We start from the raw sequence: 22,693 nt of genomic DNA, 5'->3' as shown, positions 1-22,693 counted from the left end.
CAGAAAGGATGTAGTCATTCACGGGCAGGAGGCAATTACTCGGCCTGCTCCCGTTGTGCAAGCTCGCTGAGGGGATGTCACACCTGAACGGCTCTGGTGACAGAGCCAAGATGGGATCCCACAGCCACCACCCGTCGGAGCCTTCAGGCTGGGCCTTCCTTTCACACACTGGGGTATATTTTCAGAAGCAGCTCAGCGTCATTACTCCCTACGTTTCTTGGAAAAAAATCAAGAAAAATCTCAGCCAAAAGCAGTCTTGAATACCAACCTTACTGGGCTCCCTCAGTGGCATGTGAGGGTTTGGCCTTGGCCACTCGCGGTGTTTTTTTTTAATCCTGTTCATTTCTTTTTTTTTTTTTTGGCAATGTCTTACCCGCCATCTGCCTGTTAGTCTTTCCCCACGAAGAACCTGACCTTTACGAATCATCAGGTTAATGATAGCTCATTACTGCACCTGTGAATCAGGTTATAATTAGCCACCTCAGACAGATCTGGTCCAGGAAGCTCAGAATTCATTCTTTAGGCTTGCACACCCACTGGGCCCAATCCTAAAACCAGGTCAAATCAGCCACTACTGAAAGACCTTTGACAGAGGGCACGAATTATCATTCCTACAGTTTCTGAACCACTCTTCATGCCAGAGATCAGTTAGGAGGCTAGAAAACACAAACCATCCCCAGAGTCACAGAATCACAGAACTGTAGGGGTTGGAAGGGACCTCCAGAGATCATCGGGTCCAACCCCCCTGCCAAAGCAGGTTCCCTAGAGCAGGCTGCCCAGGTAGGCGTCCAGACAGGCCTTGAATATCTCCAGAGAAGGAGACTCCACAACCTCCCTGGGCAGCCTGTCCCAGTGCTCCGTCACCCTCACAGTGAAGAAGTTCTTTCACATGTTGGTGAGGAACTTCCTGGGCTCCATCTTGTGGCCATTGCCCCTTGTCCTGTCCCCACAAACCACTGAAAAGAGTTTGGCCAAATCCCTCTGTCTCCCACACCTCAGGTATTTATACACATTGATGAGATCCCCTCTCAGTCTTCTTTTCTCCAGGCTGAACAGGCCCAGGTCTCTCAACCTTTCTTCATAGGGAAGATGCTCCAGGCCCCATATCATCTTTGTGGCCCTGCGCTGGACTGTCTCCAGGAGATTCCTGCCTTTTTTTGTGCTGGGGAGCCCAGAACTGGACACAGTACTCCAGGTGAGGCCTGACCAGGGCAGAGTAGAGGGGAGGGATCACCTCCCCTGACCTGCTGTCCCCGCTCCTTTTAACGCATGCCAGGATCCCTTCTTGGCCACCAGGGCACACTGCTGGCTCAAACTGTTAGAGCTATTCAAGACTGGTACAAGTATAATGTTCAAAAATGACAAGCACACATCAGTGAGGCTCCCACTCAATGCTGCCCCAGAGAAACATCTAGAATGGTGCCAAAGTGTTATTTTTGTAGGTCCAAAAGTTAAGAGAGCCTTGACACTGAACTGCTGGCCATTTATCCTCACTAAATATTTTGGGTTTGTGCATCTTTAGCCTTGACTACAGCTGTGAGCTGAACAGTATGTGAAACAAAAGAGTCTCTCCAACAGTTACGTGAAGACCTGACCCATTGCACAACAGCTATTGGGCTGTTCTGAGCCATATTCAGAGCAATTTTCCTACAGACTAGCTCCAAGTACTGAGCTCACAAGCAACCCATCATCATTCTTTGGACAGTTTTTGTGGAAGCCAGTCAAGTCTGTTTTATCTGTGTAACTGTTACTGCTCATGGACGCATATATGCTTCCAGGACGAGCACATTCCAACCTCAGAAATGTAAAAATTAAACATAAAGGAGGTATTTTCACAACCTAGTTTAAACACAACTCACTCAGGTATACGTGGCTCCTTAACCTGAGGAGTTGTCACAAAACTGAGTTAAAATATTTTCATGTGTTTTCCATCTCCCTCCCATTAAAATACACCGAACGCATCAGAAGCCTTTGTTGTCCTCACAGATATTCCACGTTTTACATGGCTAATGTCCTACATTTGTAGTGTCAGAAACAAAAGACAGGCTTTCAGAAGAAATGTCATCAGCCCAAAGTTGTACAAGATCTAAATGTTTGTGGCCAGAGGTTAAAAAAAAAAAAAAAAACAAAACACTCTTGACAGGAGGTACTTCACAAGTAGATTTGGTGACAGGCTGCTAAGTTAAAAATAAAGACACACACAGTTCAGCCAACTGGGTTTGTCAGCAATCAAGTATGTTAGCAATCCCAGTGCAGCACAGCAGCCAAACTTTTGACCCATGTCTCAGCTTCTTTCTACCTGTGCGGAGTCCCAGCCGGACAGGTATCCTTCCAGCAGGGAATGTCTCCAGGCTCCAGAGGAATCTCCACTGCCATCTGAAGCATCTTCTCAAGTGACAAAGTCAGCTATACCCAAAGCATTGCGTGTGTGGAAGATGATGCCTTTTAGCAAAGGGCCAGGAAGAGTCAACAAAAATAAGTGGTACAGAAGAAAGAGCAGCTTGTGCAGGAGCACTGTCTATTCTTCCTTAAAAATAGCTCACAATGATACTACTAAAAGGTTTGTACAAGCCACAGCATGTTGGTAGGTGTTATTACAATACTTTTTTTCATTTTGTTTAGTGTTTTTTTTTTTTCAAACTGTGTAATGGAGCTGGCTCACAATTTGTAAAATAAGGCAGCAGCAGCCTACAATTTACACTAAACAAGTATTACTCACACAGACTATTCCAAATTATTTATGCATTGTTCCACTAACAAAATGTCATCGACTTCAGCTGTTGTACCAAATGCTGGGCTGTCCCAAAGCATCTATGGAAAACTCTAACTGAGGGCACGTTTTTGAATGCTCAGACATACAGACAATGAACACCATGACAAACAAACCCACTAAGCATCCTTTTCTTCCACTCCTCCCTGCAAGCAATTCAATGAAATAAGCCCATGTTCTGCACACACAAAATAAACAATCTACACTGTTAATTCATTGTTTTCTCCCTGAAGAACATTTTGCAGCATGTATTTATATGGCTACATGTATTGATCTAGTTCACAAATACTTCTGAATAAAGCAACAATTAAAATATTTTTTACACTACAACATGCTTTGCTTTTCATTTGCAGTTCAATGCTGTAAGCAAAACAGAATACATGCAAACATTTTTATATGCATATCTATTTAAAGATTATATGAAAAAATACCTGAGACACAAGGCAAATTTGGTTTTGTTGACTTCAATACAGATAATGACTTTCTGGGGTCAAGCTGCTTAATAAAATTAAGTTTCTAGTAAACATAAGTTTGGCCTATTACGTGCTTGATTGTGTCAACCAACACCTTGCCTGTAGTGCTAACAGAACTATTTTAAAATGCCTATAGCAAAGTGAAAACAGATAAAAAGCAGTGATAAAGAATTTCACACAACAGAGCACAATTTATGAAGAAGCCTAGGCAACCTGAGTTTTCTTCTGAGTATAAACTGGGAAACTCTTTGAATGTATTTATTTTTGTTATATATACACCTGCCTGTCCAAAAAAGGTTAGAATATTAGCAAGACTAGTCAGAAAAAGACTTGGATAAAATGGATAATTGGCTGAAAGTGCAACTCGAGCTAAAAGGGCTCATGTCATCCTTAGGATATCTAAATGGGAACACAGCACTGGAGAGGACAGGTCATGCCACCTTAGTTTAATAGTGGCACACCTGCAAGAGATTTGCTCTGATTATGGTTATCTACAACCCAACAGGACACAGATGGTGACACTTGAAGAAGAAACACTGAAAGAGCTAAAAGAAAGCCTAAAATTTTGATAAACAAAGACCAAACTCTTTTCTCTGTAAAACACACATACTCACAAGCCACAGTGGGCCATATCAGACCTTGAACCATCCTCATTACTCCCTGTAAAGAGGGACTCAGCAGGCTGCGGTTTGGGTACCTTCTTGTAGAGGAAGTGCTGGCAGTCCTCATCCTTCTCCAGGACTCTCAGCAACGATGGGATCATTTTCCCCCTTCCGGGATGGGTATGACCTAGAACCCAGGTGTACCTGCTTTCAGGAGAAAGGCTAAAGGCCAGAGTTGATAGTGTGACCTGTACTGTGCTCAACTACAAGCATGTGGAACTTGCATCTCAAACACCTTCAAGGGGGCACATCAGAGAAAAGAAGGAGTCCTGAAGCATCAGTTTTATACACCAATAGAAGAAAGGACCAGTCATTGCTTTGTACTGCTGCTACAGAGCAAGCAGATATTCTCAGCGTGGGAACAGGACCAGGTTTGTTCCTCTTCCACTGCCCCCAGTAGTCGACTCAAACAAAGGAACATCAGTCTAGACACAAACTGGAAATTACATGAGTATGCAGCCAGGCCAACCAGCACAGGAGACAAAAATGCACTCACGCTTTCCAGCTCTAAGAGCAACTGTAAAATGTCAGAAAAAAATCCCCAGAAAACAGAGCTATGCAGATCGCCTTCCAAGTGCAAGATCGCAGCCTGGCTTGGGAACAGACTCCTCTGTAAGGACCTTGCAGAACCCCTTCTAAGCATGCGACTTAGCAGCTCAGGTCAGGTATGCACATGGACCAATCTTCCACGGAACCAGCAATTTTGGAAGACTGTCAATATAGTCAGACAAAATACATCAGACAAAACAAGTCTAACACTGTCCTGGGTTCTGAGAGTAAGAGGGAGGGCCTAATTCAACTGCTGTATAAAGCCTTGGTGAACCCACACTTTGAATACTACGTGAACTCAGTCTCTTCATCTTAAGACACAAGAGTTAAAGAATGGTAACCAAAGCGATGAAAGGAATAGAGTACTCTTCAGAAGACACCAGAAAAGCTGGAACTCTATAGTCTGCAGAGAAGAGACCAAAGGAGGTACATAAGCTGAATGCTGAACAGTTGTTCGCCAAATCTCACAATTCTGTAACTCTAAGGTATGTCTTGAAACCACTAGGAAATCCGTTTAAAAACAAACAAACAAACAAAAAAACATACAATTGCTTTTTTGTGATCAACAGTGAGCTTCTGTAACGTATCACCTCCTTAGCTTCCTGTGGTAGACAGCACTGGCATGTTAAAAAGGGGACTAAACAAATTCATGGATAACAGGTCTGCAAACAGAGTCACAAGTAAAAAGGCAATGATATACCTTCAAATACCCCTCACACAGTGTTCATGGATGCTAGAGGAGTAGGAGATAAATAGATCACTGAAAGCAAGTGGGCTCACGTGTTCCCCATAGACAGCTCCCATGTCCTTGCAAGAGAATACCAAGGGATATGGACTGCTGACCTAACCAGGAAAAGCATTTTTATGCTCAGAATGAGTACAGAAGTAGGCAGCAGGCTGGGAAGACTTCATATAACATTCAGAAACCTCATATCCAAGCAAAAAGTTTTACCTTTTTTTTTGTCTTGCTCATCACCTCCAAATAACTGACAGTGTTTACTGCACATGATTACTAAATCAGCCTGCACTATTTAGTGTTGACAGTAGTCGATGCTGAACCACAACTCCTACTGCTCAGCCAAGTAACCTCAGCTACTGCTGAGGAAGATAATGCAGGCAACTACATATGCAAGTGGGTTTGGACCAACAAGGCCACCAAGCAGCTGCTGTGGTTCTAAGATATAAAGTCCGTACTGTAAGGCAGACCAAGGAGAGACATCATCAAACGTGATGCTTAGCAGCACCACGGAGGATATCCTCAAAGCTGAAGGGTTTGGGGGATTATTGGATTATGGGGAGGCACATATCCGCTTGCCAATGCAGTGGCAAGGAAGGCTCAAATTTCAGTGACTTCCACACATTTAGGTCTGTGGTGTGGTACTGAGATGTCCTTGCTGTTGTTAGAAGAGGAGTAATACAGGCTGAGCAGTCTGGAGATGACAATGTTTGAAGAGGCAAAGCATATGCAATGTCCTGGCACAGGCTCTGGCATTCAGCAGCACACAGTGCGCACTGATATCTCCAGGTAGGTAAGATCCAAGAGAAAGGGCATCAAAGACAGTGGTATGAAGAATATCTCAACCAGACAGCTGTCAGGACACCTCTGTAGCTATGGCTGTATGTGTGGTCAAGTAATATGGGAGTACTTGTGTGTACAAGATGTACATGAAAGCACAGACAGCTTCTCTCTGTGAGAGCTACTCATTTATTTTAAGAGAGCCCAGGCTGGAAACGGATGTTTTCATCAAAACTCCTCATTAAGAGAGTCTGAGACCTCAAGTGGCTTTTAGTTATAGAGTGAAGACATTTCTCTTACCTTGCTTTAAGTACTTCATTGACTTTTTGTTCTAGTTCTAGTCTCCTCTGTCGTTCCTTTTCCAGCTCTTGCCTTAATGTTTCAGCGTTTGTTTCTTCTCTCAGCTTCCTGAGTTCCTCCTCTATCAATTAGGGGAGAAGAAGATTCAGTTATATTGAAGAAAATTAAAACCTAATTATGACAAATCAGGTATTTTTCTTTGTTTGCTTGTTTTTTCCATTTGTGTTACAGTGAATATGTCCACCATAAAAAAAAAAAAGGTAATCAAGAGTTAGAAAGACTTTGCAAAAAGCACACAGGTGTATCATGTACAAAATGTTAATTTTGAATTGGTAAAACAAGAAAAACAACAACTTTAAAGTTTTCTTTTATAGATGGTAAGTCCGTGTAATCTACCTTTATCTAAATATAACTTCACATACCCTTCATTCCCCAAAGAAATAATCATCAGGAAAGGTTGTTTGTTGTTAAATATGTTGTGTCTCCCCCACACCCCTAATATTTATGGCTAGGAAAAAAAATATACATACACTCATAAAGTCATACGATGCTATGCAACCCTCTATCCATCAACTCCTGGCACTCTTATATTTTTATCCAAGTCAGATGGGCCCGTTAAGAAACTGAGTACATCACAGTTTTAAGAATGGGTTATGAGATGGAGAGCTAAGTTCAGACTTCTGTCTTTTTACGAAGTTACAGTCTGCCCTACTAACTTCCAAGGAGTAACTTATATATGTATGTATGTATAAACATACATATGTGTGTGTATACATATACATATATATATATACACACAGACATTTCCTTTCATGAGCACAGTATCAACTATGCATAAGGCTTTTTGTAGCTAATTATCTTTGCTTTTTGTCATTGGAAGCGTTCTTGTTCATGACCTTATTTTAGTCTAGAGCTACACAAAGGCTCGCTATCAGTGATCACTTTGCCCAGATGGGCATTCAAGAGATGACAAAAAGAAGATTGGGAATCTCTTTTGTTTTTTACCTTTTTTTTTTCTTTTGGATGACAAAATTACTCTATTTTGTGTTCTCTGGGCTCTTTTTTTTAGTTCAATTTTGACAGTAAGCAGTAAAACAACAGAAAATACTTGCTAATCGTACTATCAACAGAGACACACGGGTTCAAACTTTACATAGTTTTACATGATTCGTATATTATGTTGTACCCTACAGCAACCTCTTCTGTTTCTTTGTATACATTTTCTTGTAAATCTTAAATAATCTGATGATTTTGATGTTTGAATCTTTCTCTCTTCAATAAGTATGTGTTTTGAGAAGGTCAGAAATCCTACTGCAAATACTCAGAAGATCTGATAAATTCTCTATCCCCTCCCTACAGGAGGCCCTTATGCAGTATCTCAGATCATTTTATCTGCTGTGCAAGCTAGGCGGTGGTAGATTATCTGTATTCCTGCGGCACTAAGGGCTTTAGAGCACAGAATTAGAAGAGAGGGAAGAAGACAGATGAATTGAGAGGACAACATGATGTGATGTGTTACACTGTGAGGCTACAGGTTGAATGCCATTAAACTGAAAGGAGTTTGCTATCATCTCATCACTGATGCTTTGTTAATGACCCCAGAAAGGAGAGCTGGAACACAGAAGCCACCTTATCCTCTAGCAATTTGTACTGGGTTTACATGGCATGGGTTTGGTAGCAGGGGGCTGCAGGGGTGGCTTCTGTGAGCAGAGCCCAGCAGCTGCCCCATGTCAGATCAGAGCCAGCTCCAGCCGGCTCCAGAAGGGACCTGCCACTGGCCAGAGCTGAGACAGTGGCCGACACTGGTTGGGCCTCTGGGAGAGCAGATTTAAGAAAGAAAGAAAAACACTGAACAACAGCAACTGGGAGAGAGAGGAGTGAGAAGCAGCCCTGCAGCCCCCAAGGTGAGCGCGGCAGGAGGGCAGGAGGTGCTCCAGGCAGGCAGCACAAGTTCCCCTGCGGCCTGTGCAGGGAGAGGCCCCTGGTGGAGCAGGCTGTCCCCCTGCAGCCCACGGGTCCCACACGGAGCAGATCTCCACGCTGCAGCCCGTGGAGGAGCCCCCGGTGGAGCAGGTGGATGTGGCCTGGAGGAGGCTGCGGCCCATGGAGAGCCCCCGCAGGAGCAGGCCCCGGGCCGGAGCTGCAGCCCGTGGAGAGGAGCCCCCGCAGGAGCAGGGGGTCTGGGGGGAGCTGCCGCCTGTGGGGGACCCGTGCTGGAGCAGTTTGCTCCTGGGGGATGGACCCCGTGGGACGGAGCCGTGTGGGAGCAGTTCTTGAAGAGCTGCTGCCTGTGGGCAGCCCCCGCAGGCTCAGTTCGGGCAGGACGGCATCCTGTGGGAGGGAGCCCACGTGGAGCAGGGGCAGGGAGTGACCGAGAAGGAGTGACGGAGATGAAGTGTTAGGGACTGACCGCAGTCCCCATTCCCCGTTCCCCTTCACCACTCAGCAGAAGACTGAAGTGGATGGAGGGAAGGAAGGAATTTTTAGTTTGCTTTTAGTTTCTCACTGTTCTAGTCTGCTAGTGATAGACAATAAATTATATTAATCTCCCTATGCCAAGTCTGGTTTGCCCATGATGATGACTTGTTGAGTGATCTCCCTGTCCTTATCTCAGCCCTTGAGCCCTTATCGTTGTATTTTCTCCCCCTTTTCCTTTGAGGAAGAGGAGTAACAGAGCTATTGTGGCGGAGTTCAGCTGCCCAGCAAGGTAAAACCACCACACAACTAAAACTGAAATTTATTTCCAAGACCATAGTATGTTATGGCATGGTACAGAAGGAAGCGTGGACTGTTGCAGCAGGTATTCTCTCCTGTAAATAAACAGACACACATGGACATAAGGGCACACCTACACACTGAGCTGTTCCTAATTACGTGTCTACAAGCAATTTTAATTCCAACAAGAAAACTGTGTTTATGATTAGCCTGCCCTACACTTTCAAGAGCTTGCCTTGTTGCGTAACGAGAGCATGCAGCAGCTGAGGGGAAACATCTGTTGCAATTCAAATTATCACGATGGTATCACAAAGTTCCAAAAGGGATGTTATCTTCTCAAACCATTAAAGGGAAAAAAAAACCTCTTTGTTAAACACTTTTAAAAAAATAAAAAAGAGGAAATGAATATGCATCGTGTGTACATAAGAAAACCACAAGTAGTGTAAATTAACCTCAGTGCTCTTGAAAGTCTACACAGATCTTCCAGCTTCCTTAATACCAGTTGTTCTGATTACACTATATCTTGTTCTATTAAAAACAAAATCCAGAAACTCAAACACTAGGAGGACAAGAAGAGCAAGAGATACAGAATTGCTTTACACAAAGAGGAAGAGATAAAGGGTGCACAACGAACAAGGTTGAACTCCTACAGAAGAAAACAAAAAATACAGCATCCGATCATCGGGACTCATCAGAGCTTCGCTTTGCATGGCATTCTCTAATGCCCAAGTACAAGACTTTGCAATTTAAACCCACCCCAGTTTTGGCCTTTCCCACTCTTTAAGGCAGCATTGTTGCTACTTTGGCAGCAGTGTGGGTCTGGCATCATAAAGCCTCCGTGCCTGGTTAGTTAAATACTCTAAGTTTCCTAAGCAACAGAAACCACAAATGAGAGGGAAAAAAACAAAACAAAACAAAAACCCACTGTCTTTCCTTGCTCACTCCCCTAAAATAATCTACAGTTTGGCTAAACTGAACTAAGTTTACAAAACAAAAAAAAAAAAAGACTTCTCTAGAAGAACCCATGAGAACATTTCACTATGGAAGTCTTAACACAATGCCTTATCTATTGAGCTTTACAGATGTGTATCCTCCTTGATGATGAGAAAAATGTGATCCTTGCATTTCGTCTTCAGACAGGCAGGGTACACATAAAAGGTCAAGCTTCAGGTCCAAGAGTAATCAGCTTCCGTAATTTCCCTCTCAGGCCTGTCAATCACAGCTCCCTATCTCATGTTGGACAAGAAACATTACAAGAGGCTTAGTGCATGGCTTAACTAGACGTGCAGGTGTGATCCTGCAAAAACGCTTTAAATCCTCTCTAAACAAAGTCAACTTGTGTAGAAAAAGCAGGAAAATACCTGAATGCCACGGCACTTGCAAAAATAAGATTTAGAAGTCTGTAAGACGAGGCAACAATGGCAACAATAGTGTTTAAACTATATTAACCTGTATGTTATTATAGTGCAAACCCAAGTAAAGTTGACCTCGTGGGAAAGGCCATCATCAGCAATGTATCTCACAAGTTACCAAAAAAAATATATATATACATATATATATATATATATTTCAGTTTTTCTACAGCATTTTATCCTCTATTAGTTATAACACCACTGTCACATCTGCACTCTAAAGATTTGGTCATATACATTTAAAGATTTAACAACTCACAAGGTTTAGTTGCTATCACCTAATTGTTCAAAGACAAGCTACCTAGCGTTTCATCGCAATGCAGTAATCGTTGAATAGTATGCCATCAGCCCCTAGAGCAACTGACAACTTTCAGTTTGCTCCTCAGAATACACAAGCTTGTTGTAAGAAATGTTTTGCTGAAAAGCTCAAATACTAAAATATTTAGTTCAGAGAGACCAAACAAAATCTGAGTAGTATTTAGAAAAGAAAGATGCTACAATAGCCTTGGAAAGCACGACACAGTAAGTTGGATTTCTAATTCAATACTGCATGTGCAGTAAAGCGGATGTCTCCCTTAATACAGGGATTGGAGGTGGATTAGGGAGTCTCCTAGTAGCTGCTTTACACAATAGCAATCCTTTGTAGGCCTACAGGTATGGTGCAAAATCCTTCCGTAGGACAAAGTGACAAAAAATTTCTTCCGGAGAAGAGCCTAGAGATCAGGCTGTAAACTGCTGTGTACAGATACCAGATCAGTTCATTGTTAGATCGAAAGAGACCAAGTTAAAAACCACTAATGCCAAAAACCATACATGTATCCTGTCATATTTACATAGGGAAATACCAGTACTTAATAAGAAATAAGTAACTGTTCTACACGTATGTTAATTACGGCAAATCTTCCTGTAATCCTCTGCACATTGCTAGAGTTCAAGTATGTTGTCTGATTGGTACTAAACACACCAAATCCCAACCACACACCATCAAACTGGATCTCATCAGCAGTGCTGACGGAGCCAGAGTTATCTCCAACACATAAAGTTTCTACCCTTGCCAGACTCCCAACTCTTAGGCAAAGCCAGTATTTTAAGTCTGTCCCAAGTAAGCCAACTGTACGACATTACAGACAAAATGTTAGAAGTCTGAAAATAGATATATTTTTATCTCCATAGATATTGAAAAGCCTTTTTTCTTTATCCGTAACTGCAGCAGTAAAGAACAGTGCTGTGACACATATGGAAATGCTCCACCATGTGTCATAAAGCAAAGACACATACAAAGAACACCACCTGCCCAGCAGTGGTCATGGGGGAAAGACCCACCAAAAAGTAGTAATTCAATAACCTGCTGTTTCTGTTTATAGTTATTTTGTAATTCATGTTGTCTTCCGCAGGCAAGTTCACAATTCACAGCTATAACTGGATATAGCTTAATTGTGTACCGTTTATGACCTGTTCTTCGAATTTCTGCCTCTCCTCCTCCGTAAGTCCTTTCCACTAGCGACCTGAGAACCACAGAGACTCCAAATAACGCATTAGCCTTTGATACCAGACATCACAAGACATTCTTCTACTTTGCATGAGAGATGCTTGAAAAGGGCTTACCAAGGACACTGTTCCAGCAGCTCCATTTTATCAGCAGTTCTTTCTTTAAGTCACCTCTTGAGTACATGCCCTTTCAAGCTCAGACTTCTACACTTCTACATGGGAAGAATGAAGCTCACCTGCTTAGGAGACTACCCTTAGCACTCTAAGAAGGAAGAACCAAAACACCTCTCCTCTCAAGCCCAAGAGGCCAGGATTATCATCTAAGCCTTCCTTTGTCTTGTGTGCTTAGGTGGTCACTTGCAAAACAGATACCAGCCTTGTTGCTCTTCATAGATCTTCTCCAAGAAGACGGACAAGGAGTGGTCTGGAAAGTCATCTGAGCTGACAGAGAGCAGCAACAGTGGGAATAGGGTGGAAGATGCAGCATGTGGTGTTATCACAGGTTTACAAATTCCTTCCTACTATAAAAATGTCAGACACTATAAGCAAGATGATTCAGTACAATACTGTAAGCTGACGGCATTTAAAGCACAAGAAGAGATCTTCATGGTGTTTTTAGCAGCTAAGTATAGTGTCCGGTAAAGGTAGGAATCCAAATTATTTTGACTTTTAAGTCCCACAGTCTTTTTTTCTATTTTCACTGTTATCTCTGCATACCAACAGACTAAAGCCAGCCTATCTTTTCCTCTAGATTTGTCTTTATTTTTCTATTCCCTTTAATTCAGAAAAAGACACAACTGAACTTAGTAAGACATAATGATGAGTTTCAGCATCACTGATCCCTCTTTTGCCAAGTGCTTCCTCCGAATTTGTTTTGGTAACTATGATTTATGAGGACTAACACCATGTAACGCCATTTCATTTTATATCAGTAGGAGAAAGGGGGGTTATGTTCTGTTAAACTGAAGGAGAAACTCTCAGACTTTGGCTAACTCAGAGCCTATTCTTTATGACAACTCAGGCACACAGATGATGGCTATTTTTTCCCTATTTATCTTGCCACAAATATTTCGTGAAGCAACATGAAGTAGACCCTGTCACACAAGCACATTTAAGCAGCTGCATCGAGTGAAATTGAAGAGCTACTTAGCCCAGCATCCTGGTTTGACGATGGTGAGGAAGAGGTGCTCTTCCACAGGCACAAGAAAGACTTGCAGCAGTACCCTCCCAACCTCCACCTACCTGCAAGTTCAGGGAATCCCTCTGCCTGGGGTGCCACCACTCTTCTAAGGAGGAGTGGAAGTGCAGCCAACATTTCAGCATCAGAAAGAGTACTATAGAAAAACTACTTCCAGTAAGTTGCAACTACAGTTTCCTCTAAAAGCACAGTTCAAGGTGTCGGCGAAAGCATTATTTAGAATAATAAAAGCCATTTAAGGGCTCAGATTCATCTATGCAACCTTCAGCAGTTGGTGTTACAATGAAAATTTGCCACAGCAAAAGTGAAGTTTTGTTTTTTGTCTTACTTATTCAGCACTGAGGAGTTGTAGGTGAGCAAAGAAACCCTTGTATGGATAAAGTCAAATCACAAGTAAATGCAAAAACCAACCAACCAACCATCCCCACCTTGCATGATCTACTGCTGTAGAAAGATCAAAACTCATTTGCCGCACATTCAACTACTTTTCAAGAACTCTCATTCCTCCTGCCTCAAAAACTTCTTTTCATATTGTTCTAAAAGACTTACCCTGAACTATTTTATCTTCAGCTGATCTTTGCTCAACTACGTTATCTGTGAAGCATAGAAGAAAATAATGATAAAGAAAATTGAATATATGTTTTTAATCCAACCAACCTATGCATGGGGACAAAAGGTAAGACATTCAAATGCTAATAAGATAAAGAGAAAAAAAAAGAGTCAGCAAAGCTGGAAGACTAAAGGAAGAGCTTTATTTTATTCCTTTTGAAAATATCTTGCTTTGTCAACTCAATGCTTTTTCTTTGTGGTCAGATCTCGTTTGCTTGCAAGAGTCCTTCATGCCGAAAGAAGGGGGAAAAGATTTTCTAATGGGAATACAGCTGTTACAAGAAGCCAGAAAAGCAGCAGGATGCATTAAAGATGAACTACATCTATCTAATGCATATCCTTTTCTCCTTCCTACCGCATTTTATACAGGCATTTTGGTAGCGTGGAGAAATGAAATAGTCACAGATTAATAAAAAAGAAACACACACAGACATTTTCACCATAACCTTTCTCCAGCACACATCAAACTGAGAAACAGTCATGTTAATTCACTTTAAGAAAACCTAACACAAGTTTGGCAGATAAACAATCCTCCTTTCTCCTTTTTTCTCTTTTTTTGTTTGTTTTTCCATCATTCTGTTGTGCCTCTGCTTTCTCAAAGGCAGAGTTCCTGCTCCAGTACTTGCAATAAGCATAGCTTTTGGGGACCAGTTTTGGAGTCTCTTAGCATACGCCTACAGGAGCTCAGACGGGGAGCAGCACGGCCTCCCTCTGTGCTTGCTGGTAGGAAATAAGCCAACGCTGATCCAGAAGCAGCGGCAGGAGGGCAGAGCCTGAACTATCAGCCTGCTGCTCAGCTGTACGACATTCCTTATCTCGACAGCAGAGTTTTATGTAAAGCGTTCCCCTGTTTCATGTGATCAGGAAGCCTACTTCTAACAGTGCTTCTTATTTGACAAGATCTTCTACTGTGCAAACTGGTCTAGCCTACTCCCTCACCATTCCTCTTGCATCCCACTTTGAGTGGGTGAGGTTAGAAAGAACTCAGTTGTCATTACTACTGTACATACAGAATAATTATGCTAACAAGTGATTAGTTACATTTACATACAGTGTTCTCAATGGAGCTTTATTATGTTATTATAGACACAGAAGAGACAGGATCATTTCACCTTTATTATGGATTTTAACTTTCAAAAGCTTCCTGAAAATATGCCAACTATCTTAAAAATCAACAGCTTACTGAGATAGACTCCCCTCTCAAAACATCAAGTGTGAAGCTCTCTATTGCTAGATACACTTTTGTCAGCTTAAAAGTCATGAGAACTACTGCTGCTCTACGAATTTTCAGAAATTTCAGAAAATAAAAATGTCACAAGAGTTGCGGATCCATCTAAAATGAAGGGAGCTGTGAAAAATGTTGTCGCTAGTGCAGGAACTGTTTTCACTCCTTGTTTTTGGCAGAAGAAGCGAAACAGGCTATAAACATTTCAACGCCTGGCTCAGAAATAGCAGCAGACTCTTCCACGACTTTTGTGTTACTAAGCCGAGCAGGGAAGGGCAGGTTCTGCATGGAGCTCCCAAAATCTTTGGCCTGGTTATACAAAAGGGGCAGGCACAGCAGTGCTCAGTGCTGCCCTGTCTGAGCTTTCGACCAGCTCCAGCCCTGCAATTCACCAAGCCAAGCCAGGAACCCAAAAACAGCAGGAGGAAGGAGCACGCTGTGTCTACATGATGCAATGTGTAGGTGGCACCTGTAAGAGCCAGTGCAGGAGCAAGTTTCAGAACCAGAAACAATCCCCCTGTGTCAGCACGGTGATTAATGGGCCCCACAAAGGCAGCATGAGCAGCGCGTGATCCTCCTGGGATCCTCCTGTATGTATAATTTTTTTCCTACTCATACATATTAGGGGTGTGGGGGAGACACAACATATTTGTGCTCGCATATGTGCGAGCACAGCCCATCCTCTACCTGCTAGACACAGTCCTCGCAGACAAGAAACAGAGGCCTGAGTCCTCCTGAGTCTGCAGTGAGGTCTCTTAAACCCCAGACAAGTGGTCTAGCCTGCTCACGATTGCTTCTTCCAATGTTTGCAGAAAAAGAAACTGGAGTTTTGGAGGGCTTTTCTCTCCAGGAAACGTTAGACACGAACTCAACATACATGGTGCATTATATAAGAATCTCTGGGCACACACAAAAGCTTTCTGACACCTCTTAAGAAACCTTCCACAGATTTACGAGAAGCCTCTCTGCCGAAAGTCAGACCTAGAAAATCATCTGAACGTTATTTTAACACAGAAGAAAGTGAGAGCAGCTCTGGTGAGCAGACAGCTCTGCTGCAGAGCCTGGACTCACATCTTTTTCCCTGTTGCTTCTCTGGGTGCCCAGGAAAAATGTTCAGGAAGATTCCCCACAAGTCCTCATATGCAAACTACAGATCTCACCAGAGAAACTTCGCAAGCTCGAGGAACACCCCTGTCAGCACCTGGGAGCCCAGGATGTTAAGCTGAAAGAAACAAGGCTTAGGGGAAGGAGCAGAGCATGTGATAAGCCCTTGGTGTTCACCAGCGTCAGCTTCAGAAGCCCATGCTGCATTATCAGCTTTTAGTCTACTTCTAGATTTGTGAACCAAAGGTGACTGTAGGCTGCTGAGTCAGTAAGAAGAGAGCAGAAACGATGCACTGAAACTGTTCCTCTGCTGTCCTCCAGCTCTGCTGCTGCAGCAGGTATTTGACCCTCACACCAGGAGCAGTCACACCAAGGGCACTCTGACAGTCTGTAACGGGACTCTGACTTCGCTTTATAGTCAAGTGTATTTGTTGCATACAACTACTACGGCTGTTCCCGGAGCTATTCGCATTTCTGTGCAGAGCAGGACTTCTTGGTACAGTTTATTTGCTGGTCACACACCAGCACCACACACACTGCCCCTAAGCTGGCCACTTTCTAACATCCCAGATCTGCCTGAAGGCCACATGCAGGTTCCTGGAGCTCTCCTTCCATTCTGCTGGTTTGCTCTTCTTAAAAACCATCGTTGGGTCATTTATACCAAAACAGCAGAAGTCAGAGAAAATAACTGTTAACAGTAACTAATACTAAACATATGCAGTTTAAAAAGGCATCAGAATCAATTGTGTAGGGGAGGGAGGGAAGTTCAGCACAAATTTTAATAGGAAAGAAGAATTTCTGATGCATTTTTTTTAACATTGTTATAAAAATCATAACCAAACCCAGTAGGATTTGTTTGTTTGTTTTAGGTCCCTAGGGACTCCTGCCCCGGCCTGCAGAACAGAGAGGAATGCAAAACCCTCGTGGGAGAGGATTTTATTTCCTCCCCAAGCCTTTCATCCTCATGCAGGGTTTCTTCGGTTTATCAGTTCCTGACTCACCCTCTTCCCTAAGTCACCCGGCTTGTTTACGCTCACTTGCTGCCGCGCCTCCTCCTCTTCCCTGAGCTGCTAAAATTAGCATTGCAAAAGGTTTGAACATCCTTGAATGAGAATTAGCTAACACATAGGAGCCATAGGATGTATGCAGGCCCACAAAACATGCCTCTAGCGCAGGGACCACAGTGCTGATACCAGCTGCAGAACTGCCCTCCGTAACCAGGCCCAGGCAGTACCAGAAGAAAAGCAGAGCATTTCCCCCAGGGAGGTGCATACCCAGAAAGATGCTGCCTATCGTTTTCCCTTCCAAACGCAAGAGCAGCAAGTGAGCTGTTATTTCTTGCTTAGATACAACCAGATTTTGAAATGGAAGCTCTAAAAGTTATCTGTCATAGCGTGTCATACATCGTAAGAGGTGTTCAATCACTTGTTCATCTGTATTAAGTGATGTATGGCTCAAGAGGATAAATATAGACCATATTACTATATATATATATTTACTATATATACATATAGACTGTAGACCAAAACCCTACTAACCTTAGCACATTAATCCAGCTGCCCCAGTTCAGGAGCTCCCTTCCAAATCCGAACCCTCAGCTAGCACCCAGGTTGCGTTGGTACGCACCAAAACAAGGCTGTAGTAACATGCGGCCCTTTACAAATGTGTGATTATGATGGTGACAGCCCCAAACCAGTTTTTTTTTCTTCCACTTCCATTTGGAGTTTCCAGCAGACTAAGCTTTTTGCTCTTTTCATTCAGCAGGCGTTTCAGCATTGTTCTGCAGGAATGAATCACTGAGTCATCCACTCCGATGTTGCAGTCTCTGTTGCAGTCTCGCTCTCCCCAAAATGCGTGTTGTCATCGTTCCTGTCACAAGGCTCCGAAGGCCCCATTAGATTAACAGACAGGCTAAGAACATTCCTGCACAGACAGGAAAAGCAACTTCAGCCCTTTTGCCTGGAAGAGTCAAGATGATCCTCCCCTTGTTTAAGATGTCATTATCTAAGATCCCTTCCTCCTCGTGCCTCATCCGCTTGTCAGCCTGGAGATTAAAATCCTCACGTTTCCAGCCGCATTTTACTTGCTTTTACAGCGATGCAACACGCTAATAAATTCCTCTCCTGCTTCACCTCCCTGGATTTTTATATTGCCATTAAGGAAGAGATTCATCTGGCATCTTAGACGAAGATATCCTCCATTTAGACAAGCGTGTGTGTGTGTGCGCCGAGTATTTTCTTCAGATTTCCTCTCCAGCTTTTAGAGGCTACAGTTAGGACTGGATGCGTTTCACTGAACACATTTCTGAGCCAACCTGCACTTTTTACTTGTGCCTTTTAATGATTGAATGGAGTTTAGAGAGGACCAGCAGCTTGCTTCTCCCTGAGCCAGACACTTGCAACTATACACTAATACCGAGTTGTGGCTGTATCGTGCATATTACACATCTTGTACGGTGAGAAGAAATGGAATAAGAGGAAATGACAAACTGTTTAGGTAAAAATATCGTTCTAGAAAAGTGTCCTCAAGGTACTCCATATTAAAAAAAAAAAAAAAGTAGTAGTAGTATGCAAATATGGCTGAGTTAATTGCCTTCTTAAAAAACATCTATTGAAGCAGTATGATTAGAAAAGAAACAGGCTTCCTTCCAAGGGCAAATTAAAGCAAACAAACTGCACATTTCAAGAATGTTTTTCTGCTCACTGTCAGTTCAATTTTGGGAAGAAAAAAATATTATGAAGCATTTCTAGTACCAAAAAGAAAACACACTAACCTCGTAGAAAAGAAGGAAGAGATTAACAAGTACAGGAACCATACCCAAAAAAGTCAGCTCCTGCTTCATTCCGACTGGCAAACGGTTACGTATTTCAGCCCAAAATTTTGAAGGGGGTGGGATTAAGGAATGAGCTTTACTGTGCTTACTCCTCTACCAGCTGACCATTCTTCTGTTTTTCTGTACAGAGCCGCAACCAATTTGCAGGACAAGATTAAGTGCAGCTAAAGCAAAGTTAAGGCTTCGATAAAGAGCTCTTGACCCAGCAGTAAGGGCTGGAGTGAGACTGACTCGCCACCAGCACTACCCCTGTTGGCATGAACCTCCAAACATCTGATGGAAGCTCGCGTGAAACAGTGAGCTTCGTTACCCTCTACCTGGGGGTTTGTTATAAACGTCTCTGCAAAAGGAAAGGATTCAGCTAGAAATGTTGAAGTGGTTGATCAGAAGCTTTTCAGACTACAGCATGAACCTGAAGAGTGAAAATATTCCCCAAAATGTGTGCCGTACACAGTCACTGTAACCACACACTAAGGACTGCAAATGGATTCGCCAGCTATGGAAGTGTTTGGTGACCATACAATGTTTCAGTAGCAAAATGTAGACCCTACTTCAAACCAAAAATCAGTTCTGGGAAGTCCTACCGTTTCTCTTGCACACCAGATTACATTAAGAAATCAGACAGGTCCCATATAGTTTAAAGAACAATTTGTTAACAGCAGCTTAAGCAATACATCTTTGGGAACGTAGGAAGTATGAGGTAACTCTGTGCTGCACAGACAAATAAGAATTGAAATAAATCATCAAACCAGCAAGCCAATTCAGAGCTTTCAGCTTTTGATTGATATACCAATCATGATACCTCTTCCAGGTATCACTGGGAACTGGTATCAGCTCACTATAAATTCTTGCCCAACTTCCTTTATCATGCCTCCCTCTTGCACTCGGGGGAATAAAACATCAAAGAAATATTGTCAAAGGACAAACAAGCCACAGAAAATTAATTCCAAGTCCTTGAGAACATGCTGAAGATAAAATACAAGTCTTAAATTATTGTTAGATTATAATCTAGTTATTGAATACAATCTATAACCTTGTTATTTTTACCTTCAGAAAACATTTAACAAGTCTTGCGCACATAAAAACAGCCTTCCTATTCTGAAGTTCAAAAATTATCCAGTAAAATGACCATCTGCAGAAGCAATTGAGCAAGACCTCCACTTGTTAGAGAACTCTGTTTCTATCAACTTAAAGGAATGCTTATCTTCTTTTTTTTTTTTTTTATTTTTTGGTTTTAACTACCAAAGTTAGATCTGTTGCAATATAATCCCAAAAGTCTTATAGGCGCTTCTAGCTGTGCACAAGAACTTCATCATATATACACAAATACACACACAGTCATTCATACACATACATATACAACCAAACAAGTAATACCACATCTACAAAGACTTTCATCTGCTTGGTTTTTTTTTATACCAGAAATACTTACCAGTATTTCCTATATTACTAAAGAAATGTGTTTTATGCTACTTCACTTGTCGAAACAGCTTACAAGGAAGTGCAGTGGTTGTCCCTTCAGAAATCTTTTTTCTTACAACTACGACTAGACGAAACACACTTACTGCAATCACCAGTAATGCTGGCTTAATTCTAAGATAACCTGAAGATGTCAACAGTGAGACTTCACATAAGTGGCTTTTGTCATGTAGTGATGTATGCTGTGAGGAATGCAATAAGGAAAAAAATATTTAAATGACCTGGTAACCTTGGGAATGCTAAGTTCTTCCTAAAGAAACGTCAGCCCATGCATTATCCACGCATCAACACACCACAGAATTCCGATGCCTCCTTCTGCAGCTTTGGAGAACATACACACCAATACACCATGCCTTTTTTTTCCAGCAGGCCTAAGCCACTCATTTCCACGGAACATTAATTTTATACTTACGCAAAAAGTGTTTTTCCAGTAAGGCTATTTCCAGGTGACCTTTGATCTCATTCAGCCTGTCAGACTCCGTTCTGTTAAAATCCTGGACTCCTGAAGCCATGATGATGGTCCCTGGACCAGCCTATAAGAAAGCCAGAACATACTGACAGCTCAGAGGCACATTTTGGGGTCATTTAAATATATCAACTTACTTCTGGGGCAGTAAACAGTCGGCCATGGGAGAAACACGCAAGTATCAACAAGTCGGCGTGCCTCTTATTCGGCGTTAAACTGCCAAAATGAGTGGAAACTAATGCAGTGCACAGCATCTCCTCTCCCATGTGAATTTACAGATGGCACTTATGCAACCTCAGGGAGTTACACAAAACAGACTTTTTTTTTTTGCCCCCTTACCAGTTCTGCTGCGTCATCATTTTATCCTTTCTTCACGTGGTTTAAAAAGGCACATTTATACGATCCCTCTCCTCTTCCCATTCAATGAAGGGTGAACGCAACACACTTACATATAAAATTATGAAACTAGCAGAAGAACTAGTTTTCTAGATATTCACTGAGTTATTAGGCAGCACATGCTGTATTCTGCATAACCGTTTATGTGATGTGTAACTGCGAAGACTGCAGCCTCTCTGCAAGCAGGGGACCGCCAGTCCCCCTCCTCCAGCACTGCCCACTTACTGCTGAGGGATGTGGTTGGCGCCCAGAAGACCTTCCAGGAGGACCACAAGAGGGGGAAGTCAGGAGACTGTGACCTGACCGATTTACTGCCGTCACCAACAGGCCCCCCGCGCGCTGGAAATACTGCGCAGCCCAAGAATTAAAGAGCAACGTGATCAGTTCAGAAGAACAGCAGTGACAACTGCCACCTCCACAAAGCCAGCAGAGGAAAAAAATGAACCTACGCAGCAGAAGGCAGGTGATGCTGCCCATTTCTCCTAAAGCGAGCATTTTCAAAAGGCAGGGGAAGGGGTGGCCGAGGGCACCTCCTTGGCGGTGCAGGCTTAGGCCCCGTGTGCGGTTCCCACTGGCCCTAAATCCATCAGCGAGGATTACGGGAGCTTCTCCAACAGCTTACACCCCAAGCTGAAGCACTAGATTACAGGAACCCACATCCTGAAAAGGATTTTAAGACCAAAAGGGATTTATCTTAAGCATTTCCCCACCCCTTGTTTACCTCTGAAGACATACAGAGACTGTACTGCTTTCCACAGTCGGTTACATACATTTAACCACGACGGTTTAATTACATACTTACATAAACTCGGCTAATTTACAAGAAAGTTAATTAAAATACATTTTCTAGCTTTCAGGAAAGATGCACAGAAAGCTCACTGACAGCAAAGCGCTTTCACTGTTGGGACTGATTCTCACTGTTCAAATAAAGCGGTGTGGAGATCCCCATTAAACATCTGTTTTCTTGCTCGGGCTGGGTTTAAGCCTCAGAACTCGTCAATGCAGGCAAACTAGGACGCAGTGGGCATTTACTGCATGACATTTACCTGGCACCAGCTCCCCACCTGGGGTTGTTTCATGCTGTGCCGAGCAGGGATGCTACTTCCAGCCCCGAAAGCGGCACGGTGACACCCACGCAGCCCCGCCAAGCTGCCGGCCCTGATGACAAGAGGCTGCTCGCCCAGCAGCGTCCCCGTGCTGCTCCCCACCTCGGAGCACAAGCATCCCTGCACCACGCCACGGCAGACAGACTGACTGGCTGACAGACTGACCCCGCAGCAGCCCTGGCTCGGGGAGCTGCAGAAATCTGCACGCACCAGGTTTCCCATCCACGCGTGCCCCCGGCCAGCGGGGCGCAGTACGACGGGCTACCTGCCACCGCTCCGGCCTCTGCTGAAGGGTAACAGCTCCACGAGCGCGGGGTCGTGATTAACCTCGGTGTTTTCTCATCTATAAACCTGCACCATGTGTGTCCACTGCTGCAGGATTCAGTATTTTG

At 43.1% G+C, this 22,693-nt stretch overlaps 1 protein-coding gene across 3 annotated transcripts in view; it reads right to left on the bottom strand.

Annotated features, from left to right (window-relative positions):
- Positions 1–22,693, bottom strand: part of GRAMD4 (GRAM domain containing 4) — a 79,246-nt gene that overhangs the window by 25,407 nt on the left and 31,146 nt on the right. For all 3 annotated transcript variants that reach the window (XM_080602521.1, XM_080602523.1, XM_080602522.1), the window contains exons 3-4: positions 20,746–20,866; positions 6,271–6,391 (exon numbers count right to left, since the gene is read on the bottom strand). In XM_080602521.1, coding sequence (XP_080458647.1) covers positions 6,271–6,391; positions 20,746–20,866 — 242 coding nt within the window. The remainder of the gene's footprint in view (positions 1–6,270; positions 6,392–20,745; positions 20,867–22,693) is intronic.

The sequence above is a fragment of the Anser brachyrhynchus genome, assembly GCF_964034855.1.
Source record: "Anser brachyrhynchus genome assembly, chromosome: 1".
NCBI classification, from domain to species: domain Eukaryota; kingdom Metazoa; phylum Chordata; class Aves; order Anseriformes; family Anatidae; genus Anser; species Anser brachyrhynchus.
Note: the sequence above shows the minus strand (reverse complement) of the source record. Positions and strands in the feature narration are given on the sequence as shown.